The 12,238-nt window shown below is 46.8% G+C and overlaps 1 protein-coding gene across 2 annotated transcripts in view; it reads left to right on the forward strand.

Annotated features, from left to right (window-relative positions):
• Gal3st2 (galactose-3-O-sulfotransferase 2) overlaps positions 1-4,556 on the forward strand; it is a 12,852-nt gene extending 8,296 nt beyond the window's left edge. The window contains 3 exon segments of one of the 2 annotated variants that reach the window (NM_001427292.2): positions 426-684; positions 1,180-3,351; positions 3,455-4,546. In NM_001427292.2, the coding sequence (NP_001414221.1) occupies positions 426-684; positions 1,180-1,998 (1,078 nt within the window). In that variant the 3' untranslated portion in view covers positions 1,999-3,351; positions 3,455-4,546. 2 annotated transcript variants of the gene reach the window in all.
• Positions 4,557-12,238: the final 7,682 nt, after the last annotated feature.

The raw sequence follows: 12,238 nt of genomic DNA on the forward strand, positions 1-12,238 counted from the left end.
GGTTTACATTAAGACAGGAAGATGCCCGGGGACGCAGGTCATCTGTCCCAGCATATCTTTTGCTGGCTGACCTTGGCTGAGACCATAGAGCTCCTGCCACACAGGGTTCCGTGGGAGACAGACAACAGATTTGGGGGACTAGGAGGATGCTTGGACTCTGGGGTATCCCATGTCTGGCATGGGAACTGAAAGTACAACTGTTGAGGACATCTCGCTATGAGGGGAAATTGTATCTGTCGCAGAGAATTCCCCAGGACGGGAAGATTACAGAGTGGGGGCTGGGGGCTGGGCTGGGGACCCAGCACTGGGTGACGGTGAGAGGAAACGGTATAGGGACCTCAGGTTGAGGGGTACTCCTTGAAGGGTGCTATTGAAGGCGTGTGGCTTCTTTACTGATGACACATTCTCTCTACTAGTACGTTCAGGGACAAGGCCCAGGAACCGCCAGTCACCAACATCATGTTCCTCAAGACGCACAAGACGGCCAGCAGTACAATACTCAACATCCTCTACCGCTTTTCCGAGTCTCACAACCTATCCACGGCGTTGCCCGAGGGCTCCAGAGTCCACCTGGGCTACCCCTGGCTTTTTGTGACCCGGTATGTAGAGGGCCTGAAGCAGGACGGTCGCCTGCAACACCATTTCAACATCATGTGCAACCACCTTCGGTTCAACTTCGGTGAGGTGCGGAACGGGGAGGTGGGGAAAGGGGGGTGGGGTGGGCTAGAGCTGCCTCGCTTGGGACTGTGGGTGTAGCTATGGTGCTCCCAGGGGGTGGAGTTAGCGCGGGGTGTGTAGAATCTAGAAGTTTGACGTTGGAGAGGTTGGAAAGGCCTGCCCATAGACCCAGCCAAGCCACTCTCTTTAGGCTGCCAGTGGTTTGTAATTGCTCTTGGCATGAGACACCTAGCCCCAAGGCTGTCTTCCTGAGGCCGTCCCAACTCTCTCTCACATCTCTCAATTTCTGGTTCTGGAAGAACATACCCGGCTTTTGTTGCCCCTCAACCGTGGCTCCTGCTCCTTCGGTGTAGGAATGAGGCTCCAGCTCTGTGCGGGGATTGGAGGGGGCTGTGGATCTGGGGATAGGTGGGAGGAGGGGCTGCGTGGGCAGCTGCGCGCGCAGTCCGCCCAACATGGGACTCTCGGCATTTTTAGCCCCACCCACTTCTTCTTAAGCAGGTGCAGAAAGTCATGCCCAAAGACACTTTCTACTTCTCCATCCTCCGGAACCCGGTTTTCCAGTTGGAGTCTTCCTTCATCTACTATAAGAACTATGCACCTGCCTTCCAGAGAGCCAAGAGCCTGAATGAATTCCTGGCAGACCCGTGGAAGTACTACAATGACAGTGTGGACCTGAAAAATGTCTATGCAAAGAACAACATGTGGTTTGATTTCGGCTTTGACAACAACGCCCCAGCTGACGTGGACTATGTTCGCAAGTGCCTTGCAAAGGTGGAGCAGCGATTCCATCTGGTGCTCATCGCGGACTACTTTGACGAGTCTATGGTGTTGCTGCGCAGGAGGCTGCGCTGGCAGCTGGATGACATCGCGTCCTTCAAGCTGAACGTGCGCAGCCAGAGTACCATCTCTCACCTGACGCCCGAGAGCCAGGAGCGTGTCAAACACTGGTGCGCGCTGGACTGGCACCTCTACGAGCATTTCAACCGCACCTTTTGGGCTCAGCTGCATGCAGAGCTGAGCCCACGGCAGCTCACAGAAGAGCTAGAGCAACTGCGGGCGAAGCAGCGTGAGCTCACCACCCTGTGTCTTCAGGATCCCGAGTCCAAGAACGTGACGCACATAGATGACCTGAACCTGCGCCCTTATCAGAGCGGAAAGGCTAAGATTCTGGGCTACAACCTTAGGCATGGTCTGGACAACACTACACTGCGTATCTGTCAGAGGATGGCGATGCCGGAGCTCCAGCACATGGCCCATTTGTACTCGCTGCAGTTTCCCAACAAGACACCCAAGGACATCTCGTTCCTGAAAGAGTAGGGGTTCGGCTAAGTGACCCTTTCTCCCGCGTCTGCCTCTCCGAAGTGAAGAACGAGGAGAAACTGTGACGAGACCCACCCACCTCCAGCTTCGAGGAGAGGGCCTTACACCTAAGACATCAGGCACAGCCGTTCCATAGCTGAATCCAGCCGTTGTAGAGACATGTCCTGGACAGGCACGAATGCTAGAGCCCTTAAATTATCTGTTCGTAGAGCCAGTCTAAGCAGCCATTCAGCTACGGGAGCACCAGAGCTTAGGTAGTGAGCCCGTGAATCCAGGAAGAGACCCAGAAGCGTTCCCTGGGCTTTTCTAGCCACATGAATTCAGCACTGGTGACATCGCCACGCCTGTGTAGCGCGCAGAGGCAGTAGTTTAGAGGTGGGACTGGGAGAGGCAACCTTCCATTTTATGAAGAACGGGGCAGACTGAGGTTGTTGGTTAACCTGAGCACAGGCTTTGTAGCTTCCTGCTGAAGGAATTGAAGGAAGGAGGAAGTGCCTGACTTGCCAGAGGTGCTCAGCGGGATACCTTTGGTTGCCTTGGAAACCATATTGTATATACTCTCAGGGATCACCTTTTGGGTGCCTCTCTTAGTCATTCATGGAGAGAGACTAAGTACCTAGCACCCAGCTCTGGCAGGATAAGGTACCTGGTTACCTGGGGTACCTAAATCAGGGTGCCCGAGGTGTTGGGAAAGAAGCCACTGTCACATATTCGGCCTAGAGTTTCGGCCTGAGCCTTGCTGGCAGAGTTTGGGTGGAGTTTTTTCTTCTGTGTCTGTCGGCCCAGCTCTGGGCAAGACAGCCCATGTGCCTTTGGACATCAAACATTTTAAGAAAAGTAATTGTCAAAAAAAAAAAAAAAGAGTAATTGCGGGTGAGTTTAGAGATGGTACAATGAGTTTGTCAATCTAAAAGGACATTGTAAATTGAAAATTGACTCTCCCAAACTAAACAGAGATAGTAAAAAAATGCCAGGTACGCTGGCTCAGACCTTTAATCCTAACACTGGGGAGGCAGAAGCAAACAGATTTCTGAGTTTGAGGCCAGCCTGGACTACCTAGTGAGTTCCAGGATAGCCAGGCTACAAAGCAAGATCCTGTCTCAAAACAAAAGAGAAAGCTACCAACAAACAAACTAACTAAAACCCCAACCAAACAAAAATCCAAACCACTGAACTTAGACAAATTACTCTTAATAACGTGGGTCCACTGGAAGAGAAGTGAGAGAAGACCCCAAAGACTAAGCATAAAGGAGATTTATGTGCCCCAGAGGGGACCAAGGCAGGAGATAGAGGGAGAGGAAGAAGGGGAAGGGAACAAGAGGGAGGGGTTGGGGGGTATTTGTACCAGGGGTTGGGGATTTAGCTCAGTGGTAGAGCGCTTGCCTAGGAAGCGCAAGGCCCTGGGTTCGGTCCCCAGCTCCGGAAAAAAAAAGAAAAAAAAATTGTACCAGAGTGGGACAAAGGACTGCTTCTGGATAGCGAGAAGACAGATGTGGCCCACAGGAAAATGGCAGTTTATAAAGGAAGAGTGGGAACCCTGTGTTAGGATGAGTGTTTAATTTTAATTGTGCATGTCAATCAGGTGAGCCACAGGGGGCTTTTGATTGCTGGCCTTCAATACTTTGGTGGCTAGACCTTGGTGGTCAGCCTCAGGAAGAGGAAGTGGCCAAATGACCTTGGTGGTGAGCTGTGGGATGCACTCTGATGGTTAGCAAGGCGGAGAGGATGCAGAAGAGCAAGGCCTGCCACAGCTATGCTCACTCGCCATGCCGGAAGGGACTTAGCCTCTGGGCCGTCTCTCCAGCTCCTCAGCTAGAGCTTTTCATTCCTCCTATCCTTCCTTTTCCCTTTTTCTTTTTGTCAGTTCTGGAGGTTGAACCCAGGACCTCAAGTGTGCTAGGCAAGTGATGCAACACTAAGCCATGTCCCCAACCCTGAAACCTTAATGTCTAGGAAAGACTCAGGAACAAAGCAATTCTCTCTCTCTCTCTCTCTCTCTCTCTCTCTCTTTCTCTCTCTCTCTCACACACACACACACACACACACACACACACACACACACAGAGACACACAGAGAGAGAGACACACACAGACACACACACACACACAGACACACACACACACACACAGACACAGACACAGACACAGACACAGACACACACACACACACAGACACACACACACAGACACACACAGACACAGACACAGACACACACACACACACAGACACACACACACACACACACACACACACACACACACACACACTTAAAGGATCTCTGTATGTAGCTCTGTCTGTCCTGGAAATTGCTCTGTAGACCAGACTCTCCTCAAACTCAGAGATCCAGTTGCCTCTGCCTCTCAAGAGCTGGTGTCACCACTGCTGGCTCATAACTAAATCTTATTGATTGGTTAGTAGGAATTACCATTAGTATTGTTTATTTCCCTTTTATTAGGAGAATACAAATATTTTAAATCCCAGCTAACTGTACTATAGGAAACCTTAAATATTTATTTAATAAAGAAACGCCTGCCTTTGAAGGTATGAAATATCATGAATGTTATTTTTGGAAACTGACGTCTTTCGTATAATTTGATTAAGAATTAACTTAAGAATGTTAGATGCCTGTATTACTTGGCTTGTTGTTGTGCTATGGTGGAGCGCTGACTGAACTTGCTGGAGGTTTTATTTGGCTGATGCTTCCATATTCTAGGCCATCACCGAGGGCAGCCCAGGCACGAGGAGCTCGAAGCGCAAACCATAGAGGGATCTTACTTTTGGCCATGATTTTGTGTTTCCTGACTTGCTGTTTTCTTTTCTTTTTAAGATTTATTTATCATATATAAGTACACTGTAGCTGACAGGGCATCGGATCTCATTGCAGATGGTTGTGAGCCACCATGTGGTTGCCGGGATTTGAACTCAGGACCTCTGGAAGAGCAATCAGTGCTCTTAACCGCTGAGCCATCTCTCCAGACCTCCATTACCTTTCTTATACGACCCTGGGCTCACCTTCCTAAGGATGATACTGCCCACAGTGAACTGGGCCTTTTACATCAATTAGCAATCAAGATTGTCTTTTGTTGTTGAGAAATACCCAAAAGACTCAGTCACTCATCTATGAAATAAAGGGCTAATGTCAGACCATTTACTAAAGTGGACAGAGCTGAAGGAACCTATTGTTTGGTGATCCACAAGACTAATATAGTCTACAACCAGATAGATCTCAGTCACAAAGCTTTCTTGTTGCTTCTCCGAATATTTTCCCCGAAGTCTCTGATTTGATGGTCGGAAGGAAAGTAGGTTTAACCAGTGGTTGTGAGTTCCCTTTCCAAGTGAGGATTGGATGAGGAGGTGAAGGTGGGAACCAGGAAGGTAGATCACTTTTCGTTTTACAATCTCCTGGGGTGTTTGAACTTCTAAATTAAACCTGCGAGCTTTAATTGAAACATAACTGTTGACTGATAAACCAAAAGAAAAGAAAACCATTTCTAGGAGTTCACCTCGCAGCAGGTAAAATATTACTACAAGACAATTTTCTTTAGCTGGAGGAGCCCAGCTATCGTAGGACAAACTAGGGCAAAGGTAAGCTTCCCGTGAAGAAGAACCTGTGCCAGACACTTCTGGCAAAACAAACTCTGCCTGAATACTTTGAATTCCCAGGCGGGGCTTTTGGGATTTTCTTTGGTTTTGGAGATAGACAAAATTCTAAAGCTTGAAAAGATGGTTCCCCTTTCCAGGGCCTCTGTTGGACGTGCTGTGGTCTTTTTGTTAATGATGGTACAGTAGGAGCCACTGCCCACAGTTTTCTCTGGCAGCATCCGGAGGAGTTCTCTTACTCTTTAGGGAGCTCCGCTCAGGAAAAGGCAGAATTGTTGACGTCCCAACAGAAAGGCATTTCATGAGGAACCAGTCTGAAGGAGATCTGGAGTTTGTAAGGGGGAGAGTTTAGCATAGTGTGAATGGAAGTTCCACAGGAAGAAGCCACACCCTCCCCCTGTTGAACCTTCTGCTGATGAGGAGACGGGGATCTTTGACAGTAGAGGGGGGGATGTTAGGGATCTTTGACAGTAGGGCGGGGTGGGGGGAGGCTGCAGCTTCAGAGCCTCCTCACAATTCCTCCTGGCCCTTCTTCAGCTTCCTTTTGCCCATCTTTGCCTGATCTAACCCTGATTAACAGATAAGGCCTTTGGAATGTTTCAACAGACTCCTAGCTTTCACCAGCCCCAAGGCTCCGAGTGTCCTGAGACAGCATCCAGGGCCTATAGCAGAGATTGCCCCACGTTGATCTAACTTGCCTACCTTGTGTATTTCTATGGATATATTTGAGAAGCACCTTCGTTTATGTCCATTTTTGGTACTGTTGCTTTAAAAATTTTTTTTAATCAAATTATTATCACGTTGTAACACGGAGTTTGGGGTATCCTAAATCTCGGTGTTTCAGGCAGGGCCACTCATATTTGCCTCCAGAATAATCCGTGTCTTTTTAAAACGTTTTATTTTGTGTGTATAAGTGTTTTGCCTGTGTTGTATGTCTTGGGCATCCCTGTGTGCATGGGATCCCCTTGAACCGGAGTTAGAGGTGGCTGTGAGCTGCCATGTGGATGCCCTCGGGCTCTAGAAAAGCAGTTGGTACTCTTAAGTGCTCATCCAAACTATGCCATTTGAGCTGAAAACTGAGTTTTGGATTGACAGTTATGGAGTCTGAACTTGGGGCCCTGAGAATTATCTGCTTTTCCCCCAAAGAGAAGGATGAAATCTAAGTGCTGGCAATGTGGACTTTCCAGGTGCGTTTTGGTCAGTTCTTTCCTGAGCTCTGGCCTCTCTTGGTCCATCTGATGTGCATTCTGAGCTGCTTGCTTTGGACCCTATTTGGTAAATACTATTTTTCCCTTTCAGAATGGTTTGGTTTACATTCTCTGTGGTGAGAATAGCTCATATACATAAAGGTTTGGTCCCCAGCACCTCTTAATATTCTTTTTTTTTTTTTTCTTTTTTTCCGGAGCTGGGGACCGAACCCAGGGCCTTGCGCTTCCTAGGCAAGCGCTCTACCACTGAGCTAAATCCCCAGCCCCTTAATATTCTTATTTTGTGTGCTTAGTGGAACAGAAGTTCTAGAAGTCCTGGGTAGTAAAAGAATCATAAGTGGATGGCTTATTTAAAATCATAAACCCTCATATTAATGCTGGATGAAGCAGTCTTATTGCATTTTGTTATGCTGTGTTTGGCTGACATCACTGGGAGGCCTGCTCTTTTCTGAAGGGAAACAGGAGCAGTGGATCAAGGGGAGAGGGGAGGAAGGGAGGGAGGGCAAGCTTCATTCAGGAGGTACTGTACGACAGAAGCAGAAAGAAAAAGGAAAAAACACACAATTAATGACCTCACTGAATTTTAAAAAAAAGATAAAAAATATGTGTCTAATAAATACTTGAAATTTTCAAAAAGGAGGGGGGATTTAGAACCATGTCTGGATGCCCCAGAAAGTAACTTTTGGGTCGTTCTGGGGTCAGGGTCCTTCAGTCCAGAAGCCTTGTTTTGCCAGAGTTCTTGGGTGCTCATTCTCCTTTGTGCTTCTGTATTGGATCGCTGGTGTGCCTCGCCAAGTCAGACGACGGACACCAGCTCGGTGACGTGCTCAGAACACTAAGGACTTACGGGAGCAGCAGAGGATGGAAGAAATGTCCTGCCAAGGGGATGCTCATGAGGAAGATGGGGACCAGGAGGCGGGTGATGAGGTAGATGAAGAGGAGGAAGGTGAGGAGGAAGTGGATGGAGACGAAGATACTGAGGCAGCTACAGGCTCATGGGCAACTGTAGGTGACCAAGAAGCCAAGGGCTCATGAGGATGACTACTGGACAGCCAAAAAGAAAGGCTAGATTTATATTTAAAAGGCCGCCATGACCTAGTCAACCCTTCATTGCTGGTCTCAGAATCACCTTTGAGAGGAGGGGCCAATCCAACTGTCCGAGGGTACCGTGCTGCCCACTGCTGACCAGGCTGAGTTTGTAACAGGAAGGAAAAAAGGAACCAAAACTTCCAAGGATCTGATTTTTTGTTTTTTTGTTTTTTTGTTTCCTACAAGTATTTTAAAAAGAGAGGATGGAGAGATGGTACAGGGGTTAAAAACACTTGCCACTCTTGTAGAAGACCCAGTTCAGAGTCCTCAGTACCCACATGGCTCACAGCCATCTATAACTCCAGTTCCAGAGGATCTGATGCTCTCTTCTGGACTCAGCTAGCACTAGGCATACCCATGGAGCACATGCATGCAATTGAAACATTTATATACATAAATAAAAATAAATGCACCTACAAACCAACCAACCAACCAACCAACCAACCAACCAACCAACCAACCAACCAAACAAACAAACAACCAACCAACCAAGAACCAACCATCCCCGAACTCCCTTTTCTCCCAGGCCTGGAACTCACCTCTGCCTCTCAAGTGTTGGGATTCGAGGCACCACCTTTGCCCAGTTGTATCAGCTACTTTTGATGATACAAAATAACCAACCCCAACCTTAGGAGCATCATTCTAAGTCCTTCTTTTTCCTTTGGCTTTCTTTCTGTCTTCCTTTCTGATTTATTTATTTTATGTTTATGTATGTATGTGAGTACACTGTTACTCTCTTCAGACACACCAGAAGAGGGTGTCAGATCCCATGAGCTACCATGTGGTAGCTGGGAATTGAACTCAGGACCTCTGGAAGAGCAGTCAGTGCTCTTAACCATTGAGCCATCTCTTTAATCCCCCTTCCTTTGGCTTTTTTGAGACAGGGTCTCTCTACATAGCCCTGGCTGTTCTGGAACTCACTTTGTAGATCAGGTTGGCCTCAATCTCCCAAAGATCTGCCTCCCTGTTTCCAAGTGCTTCAAAGACATGCACCGCCATACCTGGCTCTGTGTCTTCTGGTTTTCCGTGTGGTATAACCGGGCTCATTGTAATTTCAAAGGAGGAAAAAGAGACCTTGGAGAAAAGAAAGCAAAACACCAATAACAAAGTTATATTCTGAGTAGTTACTGACTTTTTTTTGGCGTACCTGTCTAGCTGTACTGTATTTATTTGGTTTGTATGAAATGATGAAAATACAAATACTTTCTTTTTTTGTATGTGAAGTTACTGTTTATTTACTTTTCGATCTGTTTTATGTATGTGTGAAACAATCTCCAAGAATAAACTAGAGACTACTGTTTTCCTTTTAAAGGTATTTGTTTATTTTTATTTTATGTGTGTAAATATTTCTCTGTGTGTGTGTGTGTGTGTGTGTGTGTGTGTGTGTGTGTGTGTACTCTGTGCTCTGTGTGTGCTCTGGTGACTTGGCTTGAAGAGGTCTGCTGAATGTCCTAGATATGGAGTTATAGGTGATTGCGAGCTGATTTTCGGTGCTGGGAACCGAAACTGGATCCTCTTCAAGAGCAGTAAGTGAATCTAACCACTGAGATACCTCTTCAGCTTCAACAGACCACACATCACTTTTATTTTAGTGGAAAAAAAAACCTCACCAAAATAATAAAATTGACAATTTACAAGAGTTAATAGAAGCTTTAAAAATGACATCTTAGTTAAGAGACAACAATAAACGAAAAGCTAATGAAGTCAGAAAATATCTAGAGGGTACGTCAGAACTGAAGTCACTTCTGATAGCCATCTCTTACTTCTGATAGACATCTCCTACACTCTTCTTTCTTAAGCCTTGCTTCCTCCCTCTAGCTCTCCAGGAGATAGCTTCTCTAGATAAAATCCATTAGTTTGTTTTTAATATAAATACTAAAGAGAAAGATTTATACTATATCAAGAACCCCCATTTGCCCCCCTGCACACAGGTAGCAGATATTCAGTTTGGTCTTCCTGCAGGTTCCCCAATATTTGGAGCAGGTGCTGTCCCTGACTGTGCCAATCTGTGGATCTTGTTCCCCTAATTGGGCCTCCTTCTCTGGCCTCAGTGGGAGAGGATGCTCCTAGTCCTGCAGTGACTTGATGTGCCAGAGTGGAATGATACCCAGAGGAGAAGAGGAGGGGCCATGTGAGGAAGGGGTTGGGAGGAGAGGTGGAGTGAATGGATAAATAAATTAATGAAAACAAAAAAAAAAAAACCTCCTCCCACTTGTAAAACCACTTTATTTAGGGAACTGTATTCCTGCTTATTTTTTCCTTGAGTGGCTTTCTTTCTCCTAACCCTGGTGCCTACGTCCATACTAAAAGTATCTTCATTATACCAGCTAGTCCTAAAATTCCTGTCAGTGTTAAACCCCAACTCCCAGTTTGGCCTGTGAGTTGAGGTCCCTAAAATTGTGGGAGAACCCTTCGATGTGTAGGTGGCTAAACAATGACAATGTATAGCTATGCCTCGGCTCGCTCGCTGGTAACGTTTTCTGGGTGTCAGCCCTACTAAGCACAGCTGGAGTGTTACACTTGCTCTGCTTCTTCAAACCTAGACAACCTCATGACAGGATCGACATGAGATTTTAACTGCTTAGTACTGTAGTAGAAAAAAAATCAAATCAACCATCTAACTTAAAATTGACAATGGGGCCTGGAGAGATGGCTCAGCCCTTAAGTGCGTACTGCTCCTGTAGAGGGTCAGAGTTAGGTCCCAGTACCCACATAAGGTGGCCCAAAAGAGCTGTAACTCCAGCACCAGGTGACTCAACTCTCTTCTGGCTTTTATAGACATCCATGGGAGCATGCATGTAAGTGCGCGTGCGTGCGCGCACACACACACACACACACACACACACACACACACACAAATAGAAATAAATCTTTTAAAAACCTTACAAATATAAGTTGAAGATTTACACATATACTTTCAAAACGATCTATCTTAGTATATGATTATGTCTTGTCTCATGTGTATACGCCCACACACAGACATACTCACATACATAATTAGAATAAATCATTAAAAAAAATAACGTCTGTTGGAAATAATTTACCTCCTGCTATTCTCGCTAACGCTTTTGTTCTGGTCCGATGTTGTTCTTTTCTCTCCCGAGATGAAGGGTGGCCCCGCTTTTAGAGCCAATTTCTCAGTGAGCTGGATCAGCGCATCACAATTTACCATTATAATGCACATCAGGAGGAGCATTCCTTACCGTCACCTCACTGGAAAAATTGGGACGCCTTCACTGACTTCTTAGTTTGGTTAAAAAGAGTTTATAAAATTCTTTTACATCCATTCATTGGTTAAATTAACTGATTAAATTAAATTAAATTTAATTAAAAACTCATGGGGCTGGAGAGATGGCTCAGTAGTTAAGAGCACTGGCTGCTCTTCCAGAGATTTCTGGGTTCAATTCCCAGCAACCACATGTTGGCTCACAACCATCTGCAATGGAATCTGATGCCCTCTTCTGGTGTGTCTGAAGAGAGCGACAGTGTAGTCACATAAAAATAAATAAATCTTAAAAAAATTCATAAAAGAACTTAACAGTGGGCTCAGAGGGAATCTCTAAGACAATTTTATTAGCGTTTCAGAGAAAACCGCTGACTTCTGACGGTTTCTAGCTGGCCAAGGCCCCAACAAGGGAATCTGACGTCTCTGCTATGAAGCTGACAAGGTCAAACATGGGGTGGCCTATGAGGGTGAGGGGAGGCGAAGACCTGGGCTGGCTTTGGTGCTCTAGGGGTAACAGCTTGCGAAGTCAAGTTGCACCATCTCTGCCAGAGCTGAAAGGCTTCAATTTCCTCTCTGTGACTCTTCACCCAAGAAAGTCTTCATGCGGGGCGGCATGAGCCTGGGCGGAAACGCCGTAATTCCTGGCCAATTCCTGTCCCTGGAACTTACTGAATGGGCCACTTGGGCAGCGGTACGGGGGAGGGGGTCCTGCTCTTTGACTGAGGTCTCCCCAGGACGGCGAGGCTCCATGGAAACCCAGAGCTCTCTCAGAAAAGGATATCTCTAATGGGTGACACCCTGTCCCGTCCGTAAATCTCGGTTTACCCAATGAACAACGGGAGTGACTTGATGGTATCTGGAGCCTCTCTGGGTCCTGCTCTGTTTCCAGGCTGGGGAGTGGGTTCAGGCTCCCAGCTGACTGAATTCACAGTTCTCGTGGTCCTAGACTTTTGGGAAATCATCCAAATATACAGAGAATATCTCTCTTGTGCCTGTTCGGTCTGAGGGGGACACGTGGCTCCCCGCACCTGCTTCTACTTGGGTACAATTGTGCTTTGAGTGCAGAGCTGGGGGGCTTCCAGGAGACAGGAAGCTGCTCAGAAGCCCCAGAGC

This window comes from Rattus norvegicus, chromosome 9 (assembly GCF_021556685.1).
Source record: "Rattus norvegicus strain SHRSP/BbbUtx chromosome 9, alternate assembly SHRSP_T2T, whole genome shotgun sequence".
In the NCBI taxonomy this organism is placed as follows: Eukaryota; Metazoa; Chordata; class Mammalia; order Rodentia; family Muridae; genus Rattus; species Rattus norvegicus.